Source organism: Electrophorus electricus, chromosome 2 (assembly GCF_013358815.1).
Source record: "Electrophorus electricus isolate fEleEle1 chromosome 2, fEleEle1.pri, whole genome shotgun sequence".
Lineage (NCBI taxonomy): Eukaryota > Metazoa > Chordata > Actinopteri > Gymnotiformes > Gymnotidae > Electrophorus > Electrophorus electricus.
Genome location: NC_049536.1, coordinates 12,563,204 through 12,590,477, shown reverse-complemented (window position 1 = coordinate 12,590,477; position 27,274 = coordinate 12,563,204). Strand labels below are relative to the sequence as shown.

At 41.5% G+C, this 27,274-nt stretch overlaps 2 protein-coding genes across 3 annotated transcripts; one reads left to right on the top strand and one right to left on the bottom strand.

The window, feature by feature from the left end:
- Positions 1–705: 705 nt before the first annotated feature.
- On the top strand, positions 706–16,236 carry upf2 (UPF2 regulator of nonsense mediated mRNA decay). Of its 2 annotated transcripts, none has more exons than XM_027004043.2 (22): positions 706–790; positions 2,096–2,473; positions 2,982–3,761; positions 3,841–4,001; positions 4,462–4,653; positions 4,791–4,946; positions 6,003–6,106; positions 6,785–6,870; positions 7,053–7,161; positions 7,289–7,402; positions 7,558–7,674; positions 7,752–7,937; positions 8,119–8,322; positions 8,475–8,750; positions 9,182–9,365; positions 10,341–10,492; positions 13,155–13,256; positions 13,337–13,435; positions 13,611–13,781; positions 14,080–14,221; positions 14,321–14,441; positions 15,331–16,236. In XM_027004043.2, the coding sequence occupies exons 2-22, from the start codon at positions 2,097–2,099 to the stop codon at positions 15,338–15,340; spliced, it is 3,843 nt and encodes a 1,280-aa protein (XP_026859844.1). In that variant the 5' UTR covers positions 706–790; position 2,096; the 3' UTR covers positions 15,341–16,236. The 2 variants fall into 2 exon arrangements, with proteins under 2 accessions (XP_026859844.1, XP_026859845.1); XM_027004044.2 differs by having other exon boundaries at positions 717–790; positions 2,093–2,473.
- A 3,879-nt stretch (positions 16,237–20,115) lies between these two features.
- On the bottom strand, positions 20,116–27,144 carry LOC113573661 (proline and serine-rich protein 2). The gene is made up of 4 exons (XM_027004065.2): positions 26,924–27,144; positions 26,053–26,223; positions 23,677–23,926; positions 20,116–23,334 (listed from the first exon to the last, which is right to left on the bottom strand). The coding sequence occupies exons 2-4, from the start codon at positions 26,119–26,121 to the stop codon at positions 21,860–21,862; spliced, it is 1,794 nt and encodes a 597-aa protein (XP_026859866.2). The 5' UTR covers positions 26,122–26,223; positions 26,924–27,144; the 3' UTR covers positions 20,116–21,859.
- Between the last annotated feature and the right edge of the window lie 130 nt (positions 27,145–27,274).

The window sequence follows — 27,274 nt, the reverse complement described above, 5'->3', positions numbered from 1 at the left end:
AGCACAATTTTACATTTACATTTATTTATATATATATATATCATTCTGTCCACTATTCAGCTATACTTTGTTATTCATCTCAGTGGTTAAGGTACTTCCCTAGTAATCAGAAAGTTGCTGGTTCAAGCCACACCACTACCAAGTTGTCACTGTAGTGCCCCTGAGCAAGGCCCTTAACCCTCTGTTGCTCAAGTTGTAATCACTCATAACTGTAAGTTGCTTTGGATAAAAGTATCAGATAAATGTAAGCAAATGGGACCAAATGTTCTCAAGACCAAAAGAAATTTAAAAAAATAATAACTGGAGTTACACATTTGAGTATCCATATTGCTCTGTTATCATTAGTAATATTTATGCCTTGACTTTCCCATATTTGTCATATGGCAAATTCAACAACTGTGAGTCCAAAATAATCTGAAAAACTTCAGAAGTAGGCAGCTGATGAAGGATCTCTGTCCAAAACGTCCTGTTTCTTTGGAATCCTTGTGAACTTCATTGCAATGTTTACTTCCTCTTCATCTTTATCTGCAATACACCGCGGTTACACCAGTGAATCTTCACACACATATATACTATATAAAATAGTTGTAAAGATATATCAGGAAAATACTATTATTCGTATTACGTGCTAACATCGATATCACTAGTTCATCCCTGGTTTCAGTGTTTTACATTTTGCTCAGGCGCACAAAATGATCCAGTTTTGGGGTCCTAACTACTAAAGATACCAGCAAGAAAAAGTCAACCGTCCATCCGAAACTACCTTATGTTATTTTTGCATAATTTGAAGGTAAGATAATGATGTTAATTAAAGACAATGCTGAAAAATTATTTTGCTTTTCTGTTGGTATTGTTGTCAATAATAACGAAGTTGCTGGTGGCTGTCCCATGTTTACACAATCCTATTGGACGGCCTGAAATTGAAACGAACTGGCTAACATTGACAGTACTGAGCATATTAGCTAGCTAGCTAATTAGGTAACGCTACGTTACCGCGTTTTACCATTTTGCCCTTAGGGAATGTATACTTGGCGTCTAAGAAGATCTATTGAATTTATAAGTCAGTCTGTGTGTATCAGCATTTGTATTTGTTGTTTAATGTTCTTTCAGAATAAGGGAAAGCTGCGTAGCTAAAGTTTCTAATACTCATTGATGGCTAGCTAGAGATAGCATCTAGCTTGCTAGCTAGCTAACTCACAAATCATCGCTAGGGGATTAGATTGCATAGCTAACGTTAATTGTGGTTTTAATAGCCAGCTAGGTAGAACGAACTAAATATTCTTGCTTGGTTTATTTGCTAACTTGATAGATAGAGGTTGGAGCTTGTTCAGTTTGTAGAGGAAAATAACTAGGATATGATTGCTCACTATCTCATCCAGGTAGTTTAGCTGGAGTTAGCTAACTCCTCTGCATATGCTGAAAATTTGTAGCTAGTGCATTCAACTCACTAGTAAATAAGATACGACGATATTGAGTGAATTGTCGTCTGAGTTAAAGCGAACAAGGTGCAAGATTACGAAATGGGACCGTGTAACCAGTGCAATTTTATATAGTTTAGCGAACTAGCTAGCCTAGTTGTTGAGCTGTACAGCTGTCACCGCTACAGGTGCCAGTTTTAGCTAACAAACTGAATTTATAACGGCTGTAACATAAGGCTCACGAGCCCTTCCAGCCACTTATACCAACGGAAATACGACGTAGCTAGCAACTTCCGCCTAACCTAGGTTAGGTTAAATAAAATACCTAAGCCACCTTTCTAGCTATTTGGCTAGCTCACCATCGTAGTGTACGTTTGCTGTGAGAGATGGATACACCTGACCAATTGTCTAAAGTAGTTCAAACTTGTCAAAAAAGTTTTATGTATGTTTTATAGATGTTCACTATTCCGTTAGCTTACACGAACGAGTTGTGTAGTAAGAAACTAGCATTTATTAGGTCATCTTGAAGCCAATGTTGATTTGTTGTGTTGGTATCTAGGTTAGCTAGATTTGAGTAAGACTGCTAGCAAGTGTTTAGCTGAGACTACTAGCTAATTAACCGTGATAAAGTTTGTAGAACCCCTAGCAAACAAAAATAACCTCTGATGTTTTAGCAGAATGCCTGCTGAACGCAAAAAGTCAGTAAACATGGATGAGAAAGAGACGGGTTCCTTCAGCAACAAAGAGAGGGAGAAAGACAGAGATGGAGACAGACGACCCAGTTCCTCCCGAGAGGGCAAGGGCAAGGATGACAACAAAGTGAGTGGCAAGAAAGATGGCAGCAAGTCTGCTGATGAAAAGAAGCGAAGACTCGAAGAGGAGAAGAGAAAGAAGGAAGAAAAGGAACGCAAGAAGAAAGAAGAAGAAAAACAAAGGGCTGAAGAAGAGCAGAAGAGGAAAATGGAAGAAGAGAGAAGACAGCAGGAGGAACAAGAAAAAAAACTCCTAGAGGAGGAAGCTAAACGCCAAAAGGAAGAGGAGGCTGCTCAGCTCAAGTAAGGTTCTGGGGATATTTATGTATAAGGCTTGACCACTGATAATGTATTTCACGTTAATGTTCTCTATTGGCTCTGCCCATTTCTGAGCTTTGTATGGGGCAAAAAAAATGTTAGACATGATCTGGTTCTCAACACTACATATATCTACATCACTGATATTGGAACATGTTTAAAATCAGTTATCATCAAAGAAGTGTGATGAGGAAAAACTGCTGGGATAGGCAGAGAAATTGCAGCAATTTAAATGGCCCTTTCTCTGATCATTGTAAACAGGCTGTTAGAATCTCTCTGGAATATGCTTGTCATGTTGCAAGTGCTGAGGTTTGAAATGTTTATGTAGTTACATGTCTCCATTCAGTGAAAACACGATACAGGTTTGCATAGAGGAGACACAAGATATAGATCCCTGCCTATATGACACTATCTTAAAAATGACTCAAATCAGCAAACACAAAGTTTTATTCCAAATTACAGAAACCATATAAAACATTGACTTTGTTCTTAGGGAAAAGGAGGAAGCTCAGCAGTTGCACCAGGAGGCATGGGAAAGGCACCAGACCAGAAAGGAGCTGCGAGGAAAGAACCAGCACGCACATGAAAGTCGCCCAGAGGAAGCTTTCTTTAGTCGACTGGACTCCAGCCTCAAAAAGAACACAGCTTTTGTCAAGAAGCTTCGCACACTAACAGAACAGCAGCGAGACTCTCTCTCACATGACTTTGCCTCCCTCAACCTCAGCAAGTACATTGGTGAGGCTGTCAGCTCTCTGGTTGAGGCCAAGCTGAAGATCTCGGATGTAGGCTGTGCTGTGCACCTTTGTTCCCTGTTCCACCAGCGTTATGCAGACTTCGCCCCACTCCTGTTAGCTACCTGGAAGAGGCACTTTGAGGCTCGTAAGGAGGAGAAGGCCCCAAATGTGAGCAAGCTGCGTACAGACCTGCGTTTCATTGCTGAGCTCACCATAGTGGGCCTCTTCACTGATAAAGAGGGGCTCTCGCTCATCTACGAGCAGCTGAAGAACATCATCAGTGCTGATCGTGAGACTCACACTCATGTTTCAGTGGTGATCAGCTTCTGTAAGCATTGTGGCGACGACATTGCTGGGTTGGTGCCTCGCAGGGTGAAAAGTGCAGCTGAGAAGTTCATTTTGGCGTTCCCTCCCAGTGAGATTATCAGCACTGAGAAACAGCAGCCCTTCCAGAACTTGCTCAGAGAGTATTTCACTTCTCTCACCAAACACCTGAAGAAAGATCACAGAGAGTTGCAAAACATTGAAAGACAAAACAGGTAAGCGAATGGCACCTTCTACTGTAGTCTTAAAGATCTCTGTATAGGGCCATAACAATTCAGTGTGCCTTTCTTTCAGGCGTATCCTGCACTCTAAAGGAGAATTGAGTGAGGACAGGCACAAGCAGTATGAGGAGTTTGCAACATGCTATCAGAAACTGCTAGCTAATACTCAGTCTCTTGCTGATCTACTGGATGAGAACATGCCTGAGCTGCCTCAGGATAAGACTGTTCAGGAAGGTACAGACAAATGCACAGAAATACATTAAAACGTACACATTAAAACAAACAAGTTTTCAAACATCTGGAATTCTTTACACAAAATGTGCATATGGAAATGTCTTCTGTAGCTGTCACAGATTATATTACATTGAATAATGAGAGACATTATTTCCTGCAAACCATCTTTTGCATTGCTCTTATGTGGGGCAAAACGCGTTCATGAAATATATGAATCTGATTTGGCCTGTCAGCTGCACACGCAAAAACGTCAGTCCCTATTGCCAGATTCGAAGAGCCATGTGTAGCAGGTTATCTACTTAAATATCACCACTCATAGTACAGCTTATAATATTATGTTGAAGTGTAATATAAAATAGAAACTTCCAAGCAGAGTGGAGAGCTTGGCAGTGGTTTAGTATGTCTTTTTTTGAATACTGCTTTTACAGTGTATATATGTCTCTGTCTGTGTTTGTGACAGAACATGGCCCAGGCATTGATATCTTCACACCGGGGAAGCCAGGAGACTATGAGCTTGATGGGGGAATCTGGGAGGACGAGGATGCACGTAACTTTTATGAAAACTTGGTGGACCTGAAGGCCTTTGTGCCTGCCATCCTGTTTAAGGATAATGAGAAAGCCAGCCAGGGCAAAGACAAGGAAGAGAACAAAGGTTTGGAACCACCTTGACAGAGAGCGACGGATCTCTGTCACCTTCAAACACAGCGTCCATTCTGTTGCAGTTCAGCTGTGTGAGGAGATTAAGGGTGGTTGAATTGAACCGACTTTGATTCCTTCCTGCCACTGCAGAGCCTAAGGAGGGACGTGAGGGGAAAGAGGCGAGCAGCACTGAGGAGCTGGAGCTGGAGCTGGAGGCTCTGGACATCGCCGATGATCCTCTGGAGTTGGAAGCTGCTGATGAGGCAGAGAGTGAAGAACTGGCTAAGAAACTGCTGGATGAGCAAGGTGCTTGTCTGTGAACATACATTACTGTGCACTAAGGCTACTCTGTTACTGTGATGTCCAGTGTCATATGTCTCTCAAGAATAAGATTAGGGTCAAAGAGTGCTCAGAGTTCAAAGCAAAGGTCGGGGAACAGGGAGAAGGGTAAGTGTCAGGGTTTTGTTCCCCAGATATAAATTGAGAGGTCAGCTGAAGGATTGGGGAACTTCCCCCACTTAAGATTTGTATTGGAATATTTTTACCCCTGAAAAGATGTAGTATATATGACTGGGGATGAAGGACCAAAAATAGAATTACCTTAACAAAGTGGAATTATGTAACTTCATAGATTTTTTTTTTTCTTTCAAATAAATAGATTTTCTTTGTATCCTGAGAATAAGTAACATGAATAAATTAAACAAACATGACTCAATGGTAGGTTATCGTGTGTTCTCTCAGAAGGAAAACAAAAATGTAGGCTTTGTGAATAGGCAGCCTAGCATTGACTGCTTCAGAACGGTATTTATAGTGTTCTTATATAAGGGTCTATATGTGCACAACAATGTTTTGCCATGCTGACTGACTGAATACACATAGGAAGAGCAGGAAAAACAGGAAAAAACATGATCAACATTTTCAGGATGTCTTAAAGAGCAGGCTTCAGTAGATCAAATTCATTTCAGTTTGATGGCTTAAAGATCGGGCTTTAGTACACCTTTAGTACACTCATTTCAGTTTGATGTGTTACTGAGCCCAGTCTTTCCAACTAAATGCCTCAGTCTTTTGCACTGCATGGGTTGGTGGTAATCACATTTGCATACAAAAGTATTGCATTAACATATTTTGCATTTACTTGGCATGAATGTGGAAAAGTATGGCATTGTAAATAATATGGTAGTTATAACTTGGCACATGGTACCTGTAAGTAGAAGGTGATTAATGTTAAGTAGTACTGTACAACTTGGCACTTACAAGAAAGAAAATGGTTAAAAGCTCCCTTTGTCATCTGTTTCAAATAGTCTCTGATTAAGGGCTGTTACACAAAAAATTGAGTGACTGTGTGTTTTGTGTGTTTTAAAGAACAAGAAGATGAGGAAGCCAGCACTGGTTCTCATCTTAAACTCATAGTTGATGCCTTCATTCAGCAGCTTCCCAACTGTGTCAACAGAGACCTGATTGACAAGGTATACACTGAGAGACATCTTACATAGTTGAACATTCAGCTCTATCATCAAACACCTCTAGATTTAGAATTTTATGTCAGACTGACATACTGTGTAAATATATAAAGTATGTACGCATGAGGTTTACTGATTGAAATGCCAGTAGACATGAGGTTTAATAACTGGAATGCCAGTAATGGAGACCATAATGAGTAGTAGCACAGTAATTAACTCTGTAAAGACATCATGAACAATCACTAGAGTGTTAATTGTGGACAGTTGAAAGAGAGATTGTGATTCAGTAAAGTGACTAGTGTGAGTAGGGTAAGCGTAAGCCTTGTTTAATAAGTAGGAGGCCGGTCGGTTGGGGGAAGCAAATTTTTGACGAACATCTTGAGGGAAGAAACCTGCCCAGGAACTGGCAGTATTTTCTGGGAAAAAGCAAGGTAGTCAAGCATGTGTGGAAGCAGTGGGAACCACTGATGGTCTTTGTGATGCATGTCCTGAATACAGCCCCAGTGGTGTTGTCTGTTCCTATACCAGACAATGATGCTCCTGGTCAAGACGCTATCAATGGTAACTTTATAGAGCATGGCAGTTAAAGCCTTCTGTGTATTTAATGATGTACTGGGCCTATTCAGCATCCCTTTTCACAAATGGTATGAAAAATGAAATATGGTGAAACATGGCTATTTCTAGGCTGCGATGGACTTCTGTATGAATATGAACACCAAGTCCAACCGGAGGAAGCTGGTCCGTGCTCTCTTCACTGTTCCCAGGCAAAGGTGCATCAGCTCACCTCTTCCACTCATCACTGTGCATGTATTTGAACATCATTAACACTAGATGGAGCTATTGCTCCAGTCAGCTCATAGAGTTCAAGTTCTTTCTTTTTTTTTTAATTGAACTAGTCCATTTGCCTGTTTATTATAGTTTTGAATTTTGTACGTTTGTTTCTCCTCACCAGGCTGGATCTGTTGCCATTCTACTCGCGGCTGGTGGCCACTCTGCACCCCTGCATGTCTGATGTTGCAGAGGACCTCTGCTCCATGCTCAAAGGAGACTTCAGATTTCATGTGTGATTCTGCCCCCATGCTTTTTACATTCACAAACCTACAGCCAATTATACAGATTGTCTCATGCCCTTATATGGAATATTTGTCTGTTTACACTTAATTAAGGAATTTTCCTTTTCCCTCCTAGGTTCGAAAGAAGGACCAAATCAACATTGAGACCAAGAATAAGACAGTGAGGTTTATTGGGGAGCTTGCCAAGTTTAAAATGTTTTCAAAAACAGACACTCTGCATTGCCTGAAAGTGAGAATTCTTAAAGCACAGAAATAGTTACAAACTGTGTACAAACTACAGTTTATTGATGCTCTTTTCTTTGTAGACATTAATGTGTGTGTGTGTGTGTGTGTGTGTGTGTGTGTGTGTGTGTGTGTGCACACGTGCATGTCTATGATCTGTAGATGCTCTTGTCTGATTTCTCTCATCATCATATTGAAATGGCATGCACTTTGTTGGAGACATGCGGACGCTTCCTCTTCAGATCTCCTGAATCTCATCTGCGTACCAGCGTGCTACTGGTCAGTAACACACACCACTTCTCTCTCGCTTTCTGTCTCTTGTCTCTAAGCATAACAGAGCTCTGTGTGTGTCTTAGGAGCAAATGATGCGCAAAAAGCAGGCACAGCATTTGGATGCTCGATATGTGACCATGGTGGAGAATGCATATTACTACTGCAACCCACCACCAATGGAGAAGACTGTCCGGAAGAAGAGGCCTCCACTACAGGAGTATATCCGCAAACTGCTCTACAAAGATCTGTCTAAGGTTACTACTGAAAAGGTGTGTACTGTTCTGTTGTGGAAATCTGCTTCTACTCTTCACTCAAATGCGCCCACACAGTTCCACCTTAGCCCTTCTCCACAATAGCTGACCCAACAAGTAAGCTTTTAGCTGAATTTTCCTGTTTACTCAATTGTGTGTCTAAAAGTGTGTGTGTGTGTGTGTGTGTGTGTGTGTGTAGGTTTTGAGGCAAATGCGCAAGTTGCCCTGGCAGGATCCTGAAATGAAGAGTTATCTGATCTGTTGCATGGTGAACATTTGGAATGTGAAGTACAACAGCATTCATTGTGTGGCTAACTTGCTGGCTGGTCTAGTCGCATACCAGGAGGATGTGGGTATACATGTAGTGGATGGGGTCCTGGAGGACATCCGCCTTGGCATGGAGGTGCGTCAGTGTGGGAGTGATTGTGCATTTGCAGACAAGGCTAGGGCTCCCTCATCACTCTCTACAACTTATTTCTATGTCATAGATATCACGTGTATCTCATGTCAGTTATAAAATAGTAGAAATAATTCGCTTTGCTCTTACATTCTCAGGTGAATCAGCCAAAGTTTAACCAGCGGCGTATCAGCAGTGCCAAGTTCCTGGGAGAGCTGTACAACTACCGCATGGTTGAGTCTGCCGTCATCTTCCGCACTCTTTTCTCCTTCATCTCGTTTGGCGTGAATCCTGACGGCTCCCCAAGTCCACTGGACCCTCCTGAGCACCTGTTCCGCATTCGCCTGGTCTGCACCCTGCTGGACACCTGTGGCCAGTACTTCGACCGTGGCTCCAGCAAGCGGAAGCTTGACTGCTTCCTCATCTACTTTCAGGTCAGTCTTTCTCTCTTCATCAGATGGTGGTGAATCACTAAACTGTTTATGACCTTTAGGATGTAGCAATATCAGTGCAACATTAGTTTGGACAGAAGCACACATTTACAACAGACTGATGGACTGTGTAGATGATATGTTTAAATGATTGTTAATGTAATACTGGACACATGACTGAGATTTCAGACCAAGTAAAGATTTTGGTGCTCACTCTTGAACTTGAACAGTTATCGTTCATATAATTCAAAAATACTGTTGTGACTTTAGACATGATGAGTGCAAATATGGTCAGAAGTATACCCACTTTTATTTTCACTGAACTCAGAAAAAGAATTTTGGAATGCTAAAAGTGATCTGTACTAGTCAGTAACAATGTTGTTGTATTATTTCTTTGTTTGCTTGTATGTTTTTGTGCATGCACACGTGTATAGAGGTACATTTGGTGGAAGAAGAGTTTGGAGGTGTGGACTAAAGATCATCCTTTTCCTATTGATATTGACTACATGATAAGTGACATGCTGGAGCTACTGAGGCCCAAAATGCACCTCTGCAGCTCATTGGAAGAGGCCTGCCGTCAGGTCACTGAACTAGAGAGAGAAGTCCTCGTCAAACTTGGTAATTGTGTGCTTGTGTGCACGCATATACGCATGCGTGTGTGTTTGTATGTGTGTAAGTGAAACAGAGAGAGCTTGTACTAGTTAGGCTGGTTTGTTATGCCTGCTAAGCAGCATTCCAGTATGCATGTGGGAGGCTAGTGACTACCTCACTCTGACCTGTTCATTATTCCTCTTCATTCATACTTTCTTAACTTCTACATTCCTGAAGGAGAGGCAGAGAATGTAGCATTCTTTTGACATGTGTAATGGTATCACATTTTTGGAAGAGGTGACTTGTGTGTAGTGTTGCAAAGGAATCCTGTCATGCCTGTGTGTGTTTGTGTAATTTTTGCTTAAAGTTGGAACAGGTGTCATAGGAGAGGGTTCCTGGGTGAAACTTGTACCTGTACATACATTGTATTACACAAAGGGACTAGTGTATCTTTTAGCAAGAGATAAAATAAATTGGTAAACAAGATTTTCTGTTTTCTTTAAAGAATATTTTAACAAACCTATTTGATTTTTAGAGAATCAAATCTAAATTTAGTTATATAGCTTGTTATAAATGTCCAAATCCAAGCCCCCAGTGAGCTTATGCAAATTTTGTTTTTGTCTCATTCTCTCATTTGTTTTACTGACAATTTTATATTCTACTTTGTAATAGAGACTTTGTATGGTTTAGGTTAGTATGTGTTGGTGCACATTCCACTCATATTTAGCAGGGTAATCTTTGGCAGGTGGGTGGGATGGTGTGGACGTGTCCCTTTTATCTTGTTTTATGTAATGATTTGTCACACTGTTGGTAGCAACTGAATAAAAAGGGAAATATGAATCAGCAAGATAAGCCTGTGAAAGTGAAGCAGGATGTGTTTGGGTTAAAGAGCAGAACAGTGACAAAAGCTCCAGCATCAATGCGGGCTGGGTCTTTAGATACAGCTACCTTCTATTGTTCTCACAATCAGTGTGACAAACACCATGGTGGGTGTGTGTCCAGGTTTAGCTACACAGAAGGATGGTCGTTGCTCCAGTGCCATGGGAGAGGGGGAGGCTCTGGATGAGGAAGACGAGGATGATGATGATGAAGGGGGAGCAGAGACAGAGGAGCAGTCTGGAAACGAAAGCGAAATGAATGAACCAGAGGAAGAGGTCAGTCCATGATGACACAGATGCACTGAGGAAAACACATACATACATACATACACACACACACACACACTCACAGACATATATATATATACACACACATATCCAAACAGGCATGCTCCTGTTTGGAAAAAATTTTAATCTGCTAACCAGATGTCCTTTTATTTGTGCTTCATGGGCATTAAAGGGTATTAAAACATTAGGGAAGAGTTTAGTTTGGCATTTCACAAACTAATCAAGTAAAATATTCCACAGAATACATTGTTTTCTTCCATTTCAGTCTATACTCTGTCCTTAAAGCTCATAATATATCAGGGGAGCCCAAGTTATGCCTCCTGTATTAGACTGGCTATTAAGGGCACTATAAAGGGACGACCTCCTGTTTGTACATAAATCTTATTTCTTGGGAAGAAAATTATGAATTATAGACCTTGCATCACATAATACAGTGCATCCGGAAAGTATACACTTCACTTTTTCCACGTTTTGTTATGTTACAGCCTTATTCCAAAATGGATTAGATTCTTTTTTTTTTGTTCGAAATTCTACACACAGTACCGCATAATGACAAAGTGGAAAAAGTTTGTTTGGAATTGTTGCAAATTTATTCATTATAAAATAAAAATAAAAAAACACAAAAATCACATGTACATAAGTATTCACAGCCTTTGCCATGACACTCAAAATTGAGCTTAGGTGCATCCTGTTTCCACTGATCATCCTTCAGTTATTTCGACAACTTGATTGGAGTCCACCTGTGGTAAGTCCAGTTGATTGGACATGATTTGGAAAGGTACACATCTGTCTATATAAGGTCCCATAGTTGACAGTACATGTCAGAGCACAAACCAAACCATGAAGACCAAGGAATTGTCTATAGAACTCCGAGACAGGATTGTATCGAGGCAAAGATCGGGGGAAAGGTACAGAAAAACCTGCAGTATTGAAGGTCCCAATGAGCACAGTGGCCTCCATCATCCGTAAATGCAAGAAGTTTGGAACCACCAGGACTTCCTATAGCTGGCCACCCAGCCAATCTGAGTGATCGGGGTAAAAGGGCCTTAGTCAGGGAGGTGACCAAGAATCCAAGGGTCACTCTAACAGAGCTTCAGTGTTGCTCTGTGGAGAGAGGAGAACCTTCCAGAAGGACAACCATTTCTGCAGCACTCCACCAATCAGGCCTGTATGGTAGAGTGGCCAGACGGAAGACACTCCTCAGTAAAAGGCACAAGACAGCCTGCTTGGAGTTTGCCAAAAGGCACCTGAAGGACTCTCGGTCCATGAAAAACAAAATTCTCTGGTCTGATGAAACAAAGATTGAACTCTTTGGCCTGAATGCCAAGCGTTATGTCTGGAGGAAACCAGGCACCGCTCATCACCTGACCAATACCACCTACAGTGAAGCATGGTGGTGACAGCATCATGCTGTGGGGTTGTTTTTCAGCAGCAGGAACTGGGAGACTAGTCAGGGTTGAGGGAAAGATGAATGCAGCAATGTACAGAGACATCCTTGAAGAAAACCTGCTCCAGAGCGCTCTGGACCTCAGACTTGGGCGAAGGTTCATCTTCCAACAGGACAGCGACCCTAAGCACACAGCTAAGATAACAAAGGAGTGGCTTTGGGACAACTCTGTGAATGCTCTTGAGTGGCCTAGACTTGAACCCAATTGAACATCTCTGGAGAGATCTGAAAATGGCTGGGCCCCAATGCTCCCCATCCAGTCTGATGGAGCTTAGGAGGTTCTGCAAAGAAGCATGGGAGAAACTGCCCAAAAATAGGTGTGCCAAGCTTGTAGCATAATACTCAAAAAGACTTGAGGCTGTAATTGCTGCCAAAGATGCTTCAACAAAGTATTGAGCAAAGGCTGTAATGTACATGTGTACATGTGATTTTTGTTCAGGTTTTTTTTTTTTTTTTTGGTTTGGGTTTTTTTATAAATTTGCAACAATTCCAAACAAACTTTTTCGACTTTGTCATTATGGGGTATTGTGTATAGAATTTTGAGGGGGAAAATTAATTTAATCCATTTTGGAATAAGGCTGTAATGTAAAATGTGGAAAAAGTGAAGCGCTGTGAATACTTTCCGGATGCACTGTAGGTCTGTAAACTGGGACATAATGTGGAATAATATATGAAATTCCTCCAAAATCCTAACTATCAGTTAATTAATTTCTAAATATGTCACAAAGTATTTCACCTCGTGTACATTTGCCAGTTCCTTTTCAACATGTAGTGGTCAGCAGTGAGGGAGTGGAAGTAACCCTTGCTGCTCACACATGCTGGAAATGTAGATATCAGTGAGGGGAAGTGACCTTGGCTTCTAACGATGATGCATGGGCCTGGTTTGTGTGGTCTCTTTCAGAGCCAGCTAGTTGTCCTGCCACTATCATTTCTTTTATATGTATAACAGGTATTGTGCTGAACTGACTTCATGCTCTTATTGGGTTATTGTTGAAATAGGATCCATATTTTGTTGTTTCACCTGGATGGTTGCCAGGTAACTGGGAGAAATGTCTGTACTGGTTTGTGTCACAAAACTAACAAACCAATAGAGCAAAAAGGAAACGCGGAAACGGTTATGTAAACTTTGTTAAGGAGCTTTTGTGAGAGGCTCGTCTTTGTGGGACTCGAGATGTTGACTGAACTTGGTATGTACACATACAGGAAGGCTCGGAGAATGAGGATGAGGAACAGGAAGAAGAGGAAGAGAACACAGACTACTTGACTGACTCCAACAAAGAGAATGAGACAGACGAGGAGAACAATGTGAGCTCTTATTATTTGAGTACTTAATGAAGACGTGGTGTAGAGTGTGACTTGAGCCTTTTGCCTTTGTCGCTGTGTAGGAGGTGCTGATTCGGGGTGGAGGGCTAAAGCACGTGGCCTGTGCCGAGGATGATGACTTTATTCAGGCTCTGGACAAGATGATGTTGGAGAACCTTCAGGTACTTAACACAAACACTGAGAAGGAGGTGGTAATGCTGTAGTAATAATATTGTAATATTCTAGATGAAATATATTGTTTCACTGATTCAGTCCATGACAAAGTAGGAGTTTAGTCCTGCTTGACGTTTTTTTTTGTGTGTGTGTGTGTGCGTGCGTGTGTGCATGCATGAGCAGCAACGCAGCGGGGAGGCAGTGAAGGTGCACCAGCTCGATGTTGCTATTCCATTGCAGCTGAAGAGCCAGCTAAAGAAAGGCCCTGCCCCTTCCTGCACAGCAGATGCAGACACAGACATCAGTGACACCATGCAGTTTGTCATGCTGACCAGGAAAGGCAACAAGCAGCAGGTCTGTGTGTCTGTGTGTGTGTGTCTGTGTGGTTTTGGGCTAAAGCAGTAGGGTGTGTACAGGAAGTTGCTTTGGGATAGTAAACTACAGCACACAGATGTGCACTGTTGAAAAACCACACATACATACGCGTGCACACATGCCCACAGCCCTTTACACTACTGTACTGTACTCTGCTCTGCATTTCTCTATACTTCCTGCTTACTCCTGCTGGCCAGAGTTCTGGTTCCTTACATTTTACTCAAATCCAGTTTGTTGCTTGTATGTTTGTGTGTGGACTGAACCTTGTTCTTTTTAGTTTAAGATCCTCAACGTACCGCTGTCCTCTCACCTGGCCGCCAACCACTTCAACCAGCAGCAGGCAGAGCAAGAGGAGCGCATGCGAATGAAGAAACTCACCCTAGACATCAACGAGCGACAGGAACAGGAGGACTACCAGGGTGAGAGAGCGCCAGTCAGGACGGTTCTCTTGAATAATCAGAAAGACTGTGAATCATATGTTTTTCATTTTTCTGTCTGTGGACTTTGCATACATGCAGAGATGATGCAGTCACTGGCTCAGAGACCTGCACCTGCTAACACAAACCGAGAGCGTCGGCCACGGTATCAGCACCCTAAAGGGGCTCCCAATGCAGACCTTATATTCAAGACTGGAGGGAGGTAAGGCATGTAAAATCAATGACGGTGTCTACCTGCTATCTGCTATACCATTTTTTGCATGCTTTTCTGATATTCCATGTTTGTTCAAAATGATCAGACAGATTGTATGGTATGAGTAATTGCTAGTTGCTGTGCCTCTAAGCAGAAAGAATAGGGCCACTTGGCAGCATAGTCACGTTTAACTAAAATGGTGAAAGAAAGAAGCAAGTGCAGCAATAAGGCAGCCATGCTAAGAGAGAAGCCAGCGCAGCTCGGAAGGCTAAGGCATGACAGGAAGTGATCCAGCAACAGTTATCTGCTGAGGGCACCCTGGACTGGGACTGTTCCCTTACAGCTTTTCACTCTCACCAGTCCACTCTGGTTATTCTAGTAGAAACTGGGGGATCACTGTAGCCTCCTCTAAAGCTGTTCTTTATAGGCCTCAGATTCCAAAGAGTGAATAAATTGTACAAAATGTGATTCTGTCCCTTTTCCTTTTATGTTTACTGAAAGCTGGATTTTTTTTTGCCCTGAAGAAGCAACTGTAAATATAGCATGTTTACAAGATGAATGTTTTCACCATGCTTTACTGTGTTTTGATTTTCCTTCTGTTTATTATCCTAAAGAAAAATTCCATTTGTCATTATTTTAATAAAATTTTGCATGTGCAATGTGAGGGGAAAAAATCAGAGATTGGCTGTTCCAGCTTGGTGTACTTTGAGTGTTAATCAGTGTTCCAAGGGATGTGGAGATTAATCGATTGATTGATTGATTGATGCACATAAGATTGTTTGCTAAGGGCTTTTTTGCATTCTTGCAGGATTGTGTTCGCATGTATGTATTGAGTTCTTGGTGTAACTCTGATTGTTCCTGTTGGTCACACACAGACACATGCTGCTCTGCTTTGCAGGAGACGCTGAGTGAGTGTGCGAGAGATCACGAGAAGGAGAGAGAGAAACGGAACGTGAGAGCATGGTGCAATGGCCTTCCCTGCAGAGACGGGGAGGCGTACCAGCAACAGACAGACCTACAGACTCCAACCTCACTACAGCCACCAGAGAGGAGAGCAAAAGGAGGAAGGCGGGCACCATCAGCTCTAGAGCTGGAGAATTCATGACCAGTACAGCTCATACAGAGGAACAAGTGCACACACAGATATGAACAGACACACATTCAAACCATGAAATGGACAGATGGGCTCCAGAGTGCAGACTGTGTGAGACTGTTCATGGAGGGTCAGTGTGAAAAGAGTTTAGTGGTTTCTTCTCAAAATTGATGCTGGATAAGGAGCTCTTTCCTTCTAGCACTGTTACATACGACACAGCACAAGCCATCCTCCACATGTCGCAGTGACGAGGAGGAACGTTTTCTCGGCTTGGAACCATCTTCACAGGTGAAGCATGAGAAGCCAGGAAACTGGGCCATTTGTGCAAAAAATGAAGGAACAAACTTAGTTCATAAAGGCAGCTTGAGAGATGATGAGGGAGAGTACTGTGGAATGTGCCCTCTTCCTCAGCAGAGGAGGTGTTAAATGGAGGGATACATTTATTTTTCATCTGAATCAAACTTTTGCACTCCCTGAGCTGTCTATTTCTTTTCTCTTTATGCTGTATATCAGCATTTGACAAATGAACAAGTGCTTTCTCTGAAACATGAGATTAATGACTAACAGGTTTCTTTGTGATTGTTTTCTCTCAGCTCAATATCTTATATTATCTCAGTATGACCATGTGCTTACAGTCGGCCTTGGCCACAACACAAGCTGTATGTCAGTGAATGATTGATTATATTGCAGTAAAGTGATTTAATTGCTGAACTTGACTCCTAGTGTCTTATTTACTTAAGTTATTGTTGAAAAAGTAATTGTCTATTGAAGCAAAAAGTGTACCTTCTACTGATCATCTGGACTTTGCCTAGAAACGTGTGTGAATGTGTGTTTTCAAGTGAGGTAACAAATATTTAATTTGAAAGTACAGACCTTTGTCCATAGGTGACAGCACAAAAATTGGTGCAGAATAAACATTAATGGGTTTGGATGTGGGTGAACAGTAATTTAGATGTGGCCTCTTTAGTTGACACTTGTAATTCTTACAGGCTCAGAAAGAGAAACAAATGTTATTGTATCTTATTTAACTGTGTTTATCAAATACTTTTATGCAAGCAATAAAAGCTCTTTCAGAGATCAGCTGATAAATCGAGGACCTTCATTATGCCAAATGTCAGGAACTTTGACAAACATCGCCAGGGTAATTTGATGTTTATCTTTTTGGTTGTGATGGTGTTTGTCACAAGAGTGATGTACACAGGGCCATCTCCTTATACCCATTATCTATTATTATTACCATACCAAAATGGGGCGGGCAACATTAAGGATGATTTACTGCCTGTTAAAATATTACTAAGAGCACTGGCATACTTTATTCTCTAAATAAGGAACAAGACTTCTCAAAAATGTTTCTTCTATGGATTTCTCCTTTTGTATAATTTTAATCCAAGATTTGATTACATCTTGTTTGGACTGTCTGTAATTAAATACTTAAAAATTATTTATATTTAGAGATGTACGACAAAGCTGTGCATTATATATTAACTATTAAGTCTGCTGTATCGATTGACATGATGTATGTTTGACACAACGGTAACGCCTGAATAAATACAAATTGTGATTTGGATGGGCATTCTCTGAATGCTATTGAACAAATTCTATGCCTATTTGTAAAAGAAAGCGCAACTGACAGGCAGCATTACCTTTCTATATGAGTGAGCTGCATGAGGTCAGAGAAATCTTATGTGTAAGAGTGCACTTGCAACCCGGTCAGGCCTGTTCTATTGCATTCTGCACAGATCAACACATCAAGGCACCTCACCTGTGCTAGTCACTGAAACTCATGCTAGAAACAGCCCTGATTTATATTCCAGTTTTCCATCACAACAGGTTGAGCCAGGGCAAATCTCACCACACCTACATATCCCAAAATGACAATGGAGAACCAGATGCTTAATCATTTTTTAAGATCAGTAAATGGAGAAAAAAATTGACTTGGAAAATATTTGCACGTGTTCTTTCTGTTTCTTTTTTTGTGACAAAAACCACAATTTATGATCATTCTTTGTCTACTTTGCCAACCTTCATTCAGTTAAAATGGTATAGTATGACCTGGGATTCAGTATATCAGTTATTTTTAATCTATCAGGCAAAAAAGTCCTAAAGCAGTAGTGATCTGCTATCATTTCACAAGCTCCACGTTTGGTTTTGAGTATCTTCTTTATGAAACCCTTTCAAATAAAAATGGTAAGGAAAGTATATTAGTTTTCATTGGGAATAAGCATTAGCACCCAAAACCAATTATCTTCAGGCCCGCACAGCTGATGAAGAACATATGTAAGATACTGGAAGTGGGAGTAGCCATGGCAGTTGAGACAGGTCGAGGCTCAGTAACATCATGACAACAGGGGTAGGTGTACCTCAGCCGAAAGTTATTGTTGTTGTTATTGTTGTTGTTGTTGTTAGGTTAACAGTGGTTAGTGCTTTGTTTAGCCATTTTTCTTTTGTAGTTATGACCGCTCTTTGACTGGTTATCAGGCATAAGTTATTTGGCCTTCCCTGTGATGATGGATAACAACAGGGGTTTGCACAAAAGGAACAAAATATATATAGTTTAATTAAGACTAACTTAATTACTGATGGGGCATAAATGGCAGCAGACTCAATGGCAGCTTAATGGCTTACCTGGCAGCTTCCCTCCTTTTTCCTTTCCCTGTCTAAAGATAACCAGCCACATTAAGTATTGCATTCTTAGCATACAAGACATCTTAGTATACAAGAATTCAGATTAGATTTTCTTACATGACTTCCCTTCAGCTTCTGAATTCCTCATGCCTCACATTTGAGAAGTGCTAATATTTCTTGTCATTTTAATCTGGTGAAACTGGTTAGAATGAAGGACAACCCTTACCCCATGTAAAAGAGTTTTTAAATTTCACTATGTAGTAAGAGTATTTTCATACTTTTATTTTAACAAATAGAGAAAAAAAATAACATTATTCTCCTGATTGCCAATCATTTACTGTTTGAACACAATTTTTTGATCCAAACCCACCTCTCACTTAGAGTTCCTTCAATCAGTATTCCCCTATAACATACAAATAAATAACATTTAATCCAGCCATTGTGGATTTCCATGAGCTCCATGATAGATCAAGTTCTGTAATCAGGAGTTACACCACCACCGTATAGGAGGTTGGGTGTTTGAATCCTGACTAGGGTGTCTCCAGTGTGGTCCCTTAGGCAAGTTCCTTGATGCTACCTGCCTACCTCACTAACAATGAGAGTTCAAAAAAAGAGGGTCACACCAGCTTGGACATCATCCAGGTCCACAAGTTCCATGTCAGCCTATGATTCAATGCCCCACAAATATATAGCTTGAGACTATATAATATCAGTAGGACTCTTAAGAGCCTTCATCAAGGACTCAGTGGGGAACTCAATGGAAGATCTCCCTAGAGGCCAACTTCAAGCCAATAGCAAGAGTCACCACCAAGCTGATGTCCTGTCCCTGCAGCTGTTCTGCATAGGCCTTGACTCCCTCATAACCAAGAGTGGCTACAGATACCAGCTAAGGAATGGAGCAACCACCTCCTCTGCTTGGATGACATGAAGCTGTATGGCAGAAGTGAATGAGACTTTGACTCACTAATCTGTCTCATCAAGATATACAGCAATGACATTAGTATGTCATCTGGACTAGATAAGTGTGGTCAGTAGCTAGAACAGAGAGGATCGTACTATCAGAAGGTAAATTAACAGATGTTGAGGGCAGCTACAAGTACCTTGGAATCCCACAGGCAAATGGGAATTATGAAGAGGCCACAAGGAAAGCAGCTACAGCCAAATACCTACAAAGAGTGAGGCAAGTCCTGAGAAGTCATCTAAATGAGAGGAACAAGATTCAAGCTATCAACATGCTCTATGCTCTGCCAGTCATCAGATACGCTGGCATAATAAGTTGGCCTAATAAGTCAGTGTCAGAAGCCACTGACATCAAGACAAGGAAACTCCTCACAATGCACAGAGGGTTTAATTCCAAATCCAGCACTCTGAGACTGTACAGTAAGTGAAAGGAGGGGGGTTGAGGACTAGTGAGCATCAGAGCCACTATCTAGGATGAAATAACAAAGATCCAGGAGTACACCAGAATGGCTCCAATTGATAAAGTGCTTAGGGAGTGGGTAGCATAATATATAGAAATATTTGGGCCGAGTATGGGCTGGAAGCTCCAAGGTCAAAGTGGGATACACCCACAACGGCAGTGAAAAATGACCATGCTAAGATCCTGTGGGACTTCCAGATACAGGCAGACAAGATGGTAATGGCAAACCAATCGGACATAGTAGTGGTGGATAAACAGCAGAAGAGGACTGTAGTGATGGACGTGGCGATCACAAGTGACGGCAACATCAGGAACAAGGTACATGAAAAGCTTGATAAATACCAAGGGCTGAAAGAAGAGCTGGAAAAGTTGTGGAAGGTGAAGGCAACAATTCCAATGAACTGATTCTACATAAAATGTCCAAATAAAAGAGTATGTTAGCCTATATATTAGGCAGTATTATATTATGAGGGGCAAATAAACACATAACAAGTAAAGGCTACAAACGTTTTAATTAACATTCATTCAATCAACATCCAAAGAAAACATTTTTTTCAAATTTATCTAATTTTACCATTATCAGTGTGACATATAAAACGTAGAAGACATTTAAGTTCACTGGTCATTTTGGATAGCAGATAAAATGGCTATATTTGTAGCAAAGATATCATTAACTCTGGTTCCTAGTACAACAATTGTGAATTCTCTGGAATGGCACAGTTACATTTACGGCATTTAGCGCAGTTCACACCAAAAGACTCTTAATGAGTTTGTTTATATATAAACCATTGAATGATGAAGTAATTTTCCATAATCTGGGTTCCTATTTAACATTAAATAAATATAAATGAGTAGCCTGGGGCAGTGATAGCTCTGTGGTTAAATTAATTGACTTGTAATCTGAAGGTTGTCAGTTCAAGCCTCACCACTGCTTAGTTGCTAGTGTTGGACAATTGCTTAAATTGTACTCAGCCATGATTCTAAGTTGATTTGGACTAAAACATCAGCTAATGCTGTAAATGTAGCCTAACTAAATAATATAGCAACAATAGCTAACCATGTTACTAGATTCTGTGAATGTAAGCACATTCTGAAGGTGAAGGACTATTTTATTCAGAAATAGGTGGTGATGTATATAACTAAGCAAAAACAGCATGAATGAGGTTTGTCATAAAAAAGTGCCTTTGATTTTGTTCCTCATGGCAATGGTATCATTTATGAAGGCAAAAGAGCAAAGTAAAGAATGGTGTGTTTGGTGTGTGTGCATATATAAAAACACATTCATGTGTTTCAAATCCTTCAATTATAACTGTAGAATTGCTACAAAAACCGGAGTCTGTAACTAAAAAAAAAAAAACATTTTAAAAATCCATGAAGACACATAGGCACATAATATAGATACTTAACCTTCAGCCAGTACTCTTTCACTGAATTCCCTTACTCTTGTGCCAACACACATACATGTATACATTTTCTTTCTCTCTCTCACACATAGTGACACTCATTCACACATATACATATGCACACGTGCACACACAGTATTTTACACCACTCATTGCAAGGACTTTTTTAAAAACAGATAAACCACTGAGTGATAGTCCAAGTGCTAAGAGAACAATAAAATAGTTAAATATGTTTTCCTGACTGCCCTCCTCTCTTGACTCCAGATTTGGATCACTGTGACTTAGTGGGGGAGGCACATGCATCTAAACTTAAAAATATCCTGTGGGCTGAACCAAGCAGGGAGAGGGGGAGCGAGAGAGAGGGGAGAAGAGAGAGAGAGAGAGAGAGAGAGAGAGAGAGAGAGAGAGCGCGAGCACAGGCCCATCCATGTCTCCATGTCGATTCCACTCAGTAATGACATGAAATTCCCAAGTTTCAAAATTCATCAATGACAGCAATATTGGGAATAAATTATTAAAATTGTTTTCAGAGACTAATGGCCATCTAATCTGGAACCTTTAAATTTCCAAGAGAACTGCCACTGTCTTCTGTATAAATTAATATGTTTGACTGAGCAATCATGATGACTGTATGGCAGCTGATGTAATTAGTAATGATAGGAAGAGTATTTACTGCCTGATACTAGAACATCACTGCAAAGTATAAACTAAGTAATATTAATTTAAAAAAATCATTATATTAACTGTAAAGAACAAGAAAAAATATGGAGTACATAATCAAAAAATAATACTATTACCTTTAAGCTGAAACAAATGGATGTGGTCCTACAAAAAAATACATATTATTTGAGTAGAATAATCCATTAAAAGATTCTGGACTCAGCAATTAAGACGTTTTACTAAGCAGTCCCAGTTTACGCAAAGCATCTCGTCTGTCTTCTTCTGTTGTTCCTTTTCCAGAGAACTGCACCGTGACACCCTGTGCACGTAAACAGGGTTTGGGGCCAACCATGCTGAGGACCTCTGGAGGCATGGGTGGCTTTTGAATACTTGGGGATGGAGTGAGTCTTGGAGGTCTAGGGGCTGGAGAGGAAGGCACCGTAGCAGGCTTGGCCCTGACTATGGGCTGAGAAACTTGGTCAGGGTGCGAGGGTTTGGCCTCGTGGCTGTTCATGAGTGACTGCCCTTCATCTTTAATGGGTGAGAAGATGCTGGATCTACTGCCAGTCAGGCTGTCGAGGTTCCCACAGTTGGGCCTAGCCATGATGGTGCTGGTCAGTGAGTGGTCAGTGTGAGCAATGGAAGGGGTTATGACTTTGGATCTGCCACCATAGTTGTTGAGCAGGATCTCTGCAGACACCTGCTTGGCTAGGGGACTGCTTACAGCGCTGTAGGAAGAGATAGACTCAGACTTGGGATTTAGCATGATGGTCTTGCCACCGTAGCTATTAAAGTCACGGTGTGTCACCTCCGCACTCACTGGCGGCACTGGAGCACTAGACTTTGTGTCATGATTGCCTTTGGCAGGGGGGTCAGCTGCTGTGATTATCGCTGATTTTCCCCCATAGATGTTAAAGTTGCTAGCACCAATATCACTCTTAGGTTTTTGCTCACGGCTGCTGCTTGGGCCTGAGTGAGTGGAAGTTACGCTGCTGTTCTTCAGACTGACACTGGTGTCAGGACTGTGACTATTATGTGTAATGGAGGTATGAGTACTACTCTTAGCTGTATCAGTACAGCGACCAAATTTGTTAATGCCACTAGAGAAGCTACTGCCACTGCTGCCCACTGCCAGTCCTGTGGCAGCTGGTGCCACGCCCGCCAGGCCCAGCTTTGACAGTGCCTCTATCCTGGATGTGTTCAGCATCGGATCTGTGAATGACACACTCCGAGTGGGCATGTTGCGAATGCAAGTCGGCTCCCCCCCCTCCAGAGGGTGGGCATTGGAGGGGAGATTGGCCAGCATCTGTGAACGTCGTTCCTGCAAACTGACAGCTGCTGCAGCAATGGACTGTGGGCTGGGGTTGCAACTGCTGCGCATGCTGATGTTGTCAGGCAGGCGGGCTGGCTTAGCATGTGTTGGTGGGGCACATTTGGGGGATGAGCTGTGCTGGGCCTCCAGGCTACGTGTGCGCTGGATTAGTATGTTGGGATGTGTGGATGGACTGCCAGCACCCTTGTGCTCAGCGAGCCTGCTGGCGATGAGCACAGGGGTGGGGATGGAGCCTGGCGGAGGCTGGTGGTTGTTCTCATCAGACGCAACAGGGGCTGTGGAGGAGGCAGAGATGGCAGAGCTTGGGTAGTCCACGGTATCCCTCACTGGCTTCTGCTCAAAATGGGCCTGACTCTGAAAATCTGTCACTGAGAAGAGAGGCATTATTAAATGGTTAGCAATCCAGTTGCTAACACTCACACAGGCTTTGTTAAACTGGGCAAACTTGCAGTAGTACCAGATTATAATGTTCCCTCAGAGGGTCTATGGGTTGCAACACCTTTGAAATATTTGCATGCTTGAAACAACGCAGCCAAAGGTCAGCGTGCATAGAACCAGGTCAATATTAAACCTGCCAAACCACAGTTTTTACTCTGTAGCAATTAGAATATTTATTGTATGAAATTACTCTGAGTTAGTGGTATTATAATATTTATCATGTGACATCACTCCGAGCCACTGCAGCTCCAGTAAGCCATGGCAACACATACCTGGCATGTTCAAGTGATGTGGGGAGTGGACCAGGTCGATGATGTCATGCTCCATTAGGCTGGGGGAAATAGCAGTGTTGGGTGCCCGGTGTGGGGCTGAACTAGCTGAAGTCCGCAGGTTCTCCTTGGCTGTGGCTCTCCCTGATGTACAGTCCTCCTCTAAACCCTCCTGCAGCGAGTCAATAGTCTCCTCGAAGAAAATAATGCACTCCTTCTCCTCCAGACTGAGAAACTGCAGGCCATCTTCCTTCTATAAAGAGAAATAGAGAAACTGTTAAAATTCTGATTTCAAAATTTTATCTAAAATGTCTTGAAAATTAAAGGCAATGGGATAATGCAAAATACAAAAATATTACTGCAGCTTTAAGGCTGTATGTATGTAAATATTACAGCAGGTTTAAGTCTGTATGTATATAAATATTTCTGCAGCTTTAAGGCTGAATGTACATAAATACTGCAGCTTTAAGGCTGTATGTATATAGATATTACAGCAGGTTTAAGTCTGTATGTATATAAATATTACTGCAGCTGTAAGGCTATATGTGTATAAATATTACTGGAGCTTTAAGGCTGAATGTACATAAATATTACTGCAGCGTTAAGGCAGTATGTATATAGGAACAAATCTGTTATCCATGAGTTTGGCATTTGGCTTGTTTGGAACAATTATTTTTTTGCAAAAAACTGAAAACACAACTCCATTCTATATTTCTGTAGATTTAGTGACTATTACATATAACAAGCTAAAGAGAAAAGAACTACCAATATGATCATATTGCAAAGCCTGGAATGTGCGCCATCCACCTCATAATAGATGGAACTGAAGAAGACACATGAGTAAGATGGAAATGTCTGTAGTGTTCTCTTAATAGTATTACATAACCATAGAAAAGAATAGATACACACCCCAGACAGAGTGAAGACATGCACTCAAATAAGTAAACGGAGAGAGGGAGGACATTCTGGTATGTGATAGAAAAAAAATATTAAAAGCAGGAGAACCTATTTTGTTTGCATTCTATTTTACAGATGAGATCACACCCTGCGATTTAAAGCAGAAACATGGGAGGAGGTGCTGAAGACAAACTATTTTTGACCTGCCTGCGTCTCTGTCTTACTCGATCGCCTCCTAACTCTACCTCTTCCCTTACACACGCAACATAGTGTGCCAACTGCCAGCAGTCCACTCCTGTGTGGGTGTTGGCAAGTGTGTGGGAAAGTGCGTGTCTGTGTGTAGGAGTGAACAGTGAGCTACTTGTTTCTTCAGCCCCAAGCCCCCACCACTGATTGATCCAGCTCTGAGGTGAAAAGGAAGATCCCTCCACCTGTGGCTCCACAGGCCAGAGGGTGGAGTGGTCTATACAAGTGGACGAGCCATGATTCAGAAATACGACATTAAGTCAGTCTCCAAACATACACTATACCGTATATTCAAATTACACACTTTTACACACACACACACAATTTAAGAACTCAGGCAAACTTAGGATAGCGTCACTGTTAGATTTTTTTTTTGGGGGGGGGGCAAGAAGAAAGGAGCAGAACCAGCTTTTCTACTTGTGTAGAATGTAGATAGCAACTAGACACTGAAGATATCACTGAGTTCTCACATTACTCTGACTTTGTGATGAAAACAAAGTATTAGGCTCTGTGGCAATGAAGCTGGAATGGCTCTATTTCTAATATCAAAGAACATTACCAGCAATAGATAGAAAGATACATAGATGTATTACTCCCAGGTGGAAATGTACATATTGCAGTAGCTCAGGGTAAAAAAAAACAAAACAACTCAAATACAGTGAGGAGAAATAGCCACTAAATGCACGTGTATGTTTATATGTGTGCATGTAACAGAGAAAGGGAAAAAGACAAAGCGAGCAAAAGTGAGTGCGGAGAGTGTTATCTTACGAGCCCCTATTGCATTACTGCCTCCATCAGAACACTGGTATTGTAGGTTAATGACATTACACACATTACAAAACGTCTATTCTCAATGTCTTTTGTGTGATGGCCCTGTAACTTCAACAGTCTTTCTTCTGCTTTTTCAGCTCTTTAGGAGATAATTATACTGCTCCTATAATGGTGCACACACACACACACGCGCGCGCATGTGATAGCGGGCCACACCTTTCAGAAAGTATGAAGACCACAATGTGATTTTCTGTCAAACTCTGCAGTCAAAAACTGCAGCAGAACTGGTTTCTCTCAGCCTCATCCCTTTACTTGTATGTGTACAATTCAGGTGTGTGTGTGAGTGAGTGAGTGAGAGAGGGAGAGAGAGAGAGGTGAGATAAAGTGTATATTTGTCTGTCCTCATGCTGCTCCATGTTCTGGAATGTGTATGTATTTCTGAGAGTAAGACCCCTTTATACTCACAGAGTGGGGAGTCATTGAGCCATTGAGTCCATAGTGAAGGCGTGCATTGCTGTGAGTGTGCAAATCCATGTTTACCAGGTCTCTTTAGGTGCAGTCAGGTTGTCAAGGTCAACAGTCCAAACATCTCCACTGCTGGTGAAGGCCCCAACTGACCCACATGCGTACACACACCTGAAAGGCGCATCATTTCACTGAAAAGTGCATCATAAGCCATCTCTAAGAGTAAGCAAGCCTCAGTGATGTCATGTCCATATTGTGAGTTAATTCTCACTAATGTGAGCTAATAGAGTGAAACAATAAAAGGTTCTAAAAGCTGAGGTAGCTCAGTTCCCATAGCATGAATGAACTAGTTGTGTGTGGCACTCGCGGACGCCCTGTTCAAAGCCTTTACCCAGCAAATTCATGACAAGCTTTAGCTTCTAATGATGAGAAGAAATTGGAATAAGTAGGTTACTAATCACTATCAAAAGCAAAGCATAAAGTTTTTTCCTCGTCCTTTTCGATCTTATCTAAAATGTATCTAAACACACCTATTTATTTCTCTAAGAAAAATTTTATTTAACATCGATTTTCTTCTGACCCTAACTGGTTCAGGGAAAATAGAGGTAGGTTTTCCCAAAGTATGGTAACGTGCCATCTCTATCTATCTATCTATCTATCTATCTATCTCTCTCTCTCTCTCTCTCTCTCTCTCTCTCTCTCCCTCTCAAATGAGTCAAATGAGCGCAATTTTCTGCCCAATAACTTTGAGCAAAATTAACTGTAATCGGCAGCATTATGTTCTGACTTCACAAAAACCAAACATAACAAAAAATCCAGAAGTTAGTGTTTTACAAGAATTAGCCATAAAAGAATTTAATTAAAAACGCACCTCTGACTCTTACGACAATCTAAATTCCGTTTGTCGGCCGACGAATTGACTGTCGTATCCACTTCATGTAGCCAATAAAACAAGTAGCCTGTTATACTCGAGTAGAACTTTTAAATGGTACCTAAGAATAATCTGTGGGCACCGTAGGTTTTCTTGGCGAACTCCCTGTGCGTAAGTGGCGTGTCTTGTTCTCCAAACACGCGTCACCGTAAGAGCTCCTCCCTTAGAGGATACTGCACGGCTGGCATATGTTTGCATATCTTTTCTGGTAGGTACGCCGTCACTATATCAACGGAGTGTGGCTGTATCGGTGACTCATCAGAAGACTAAGACTTATGCAACAAGTGATTC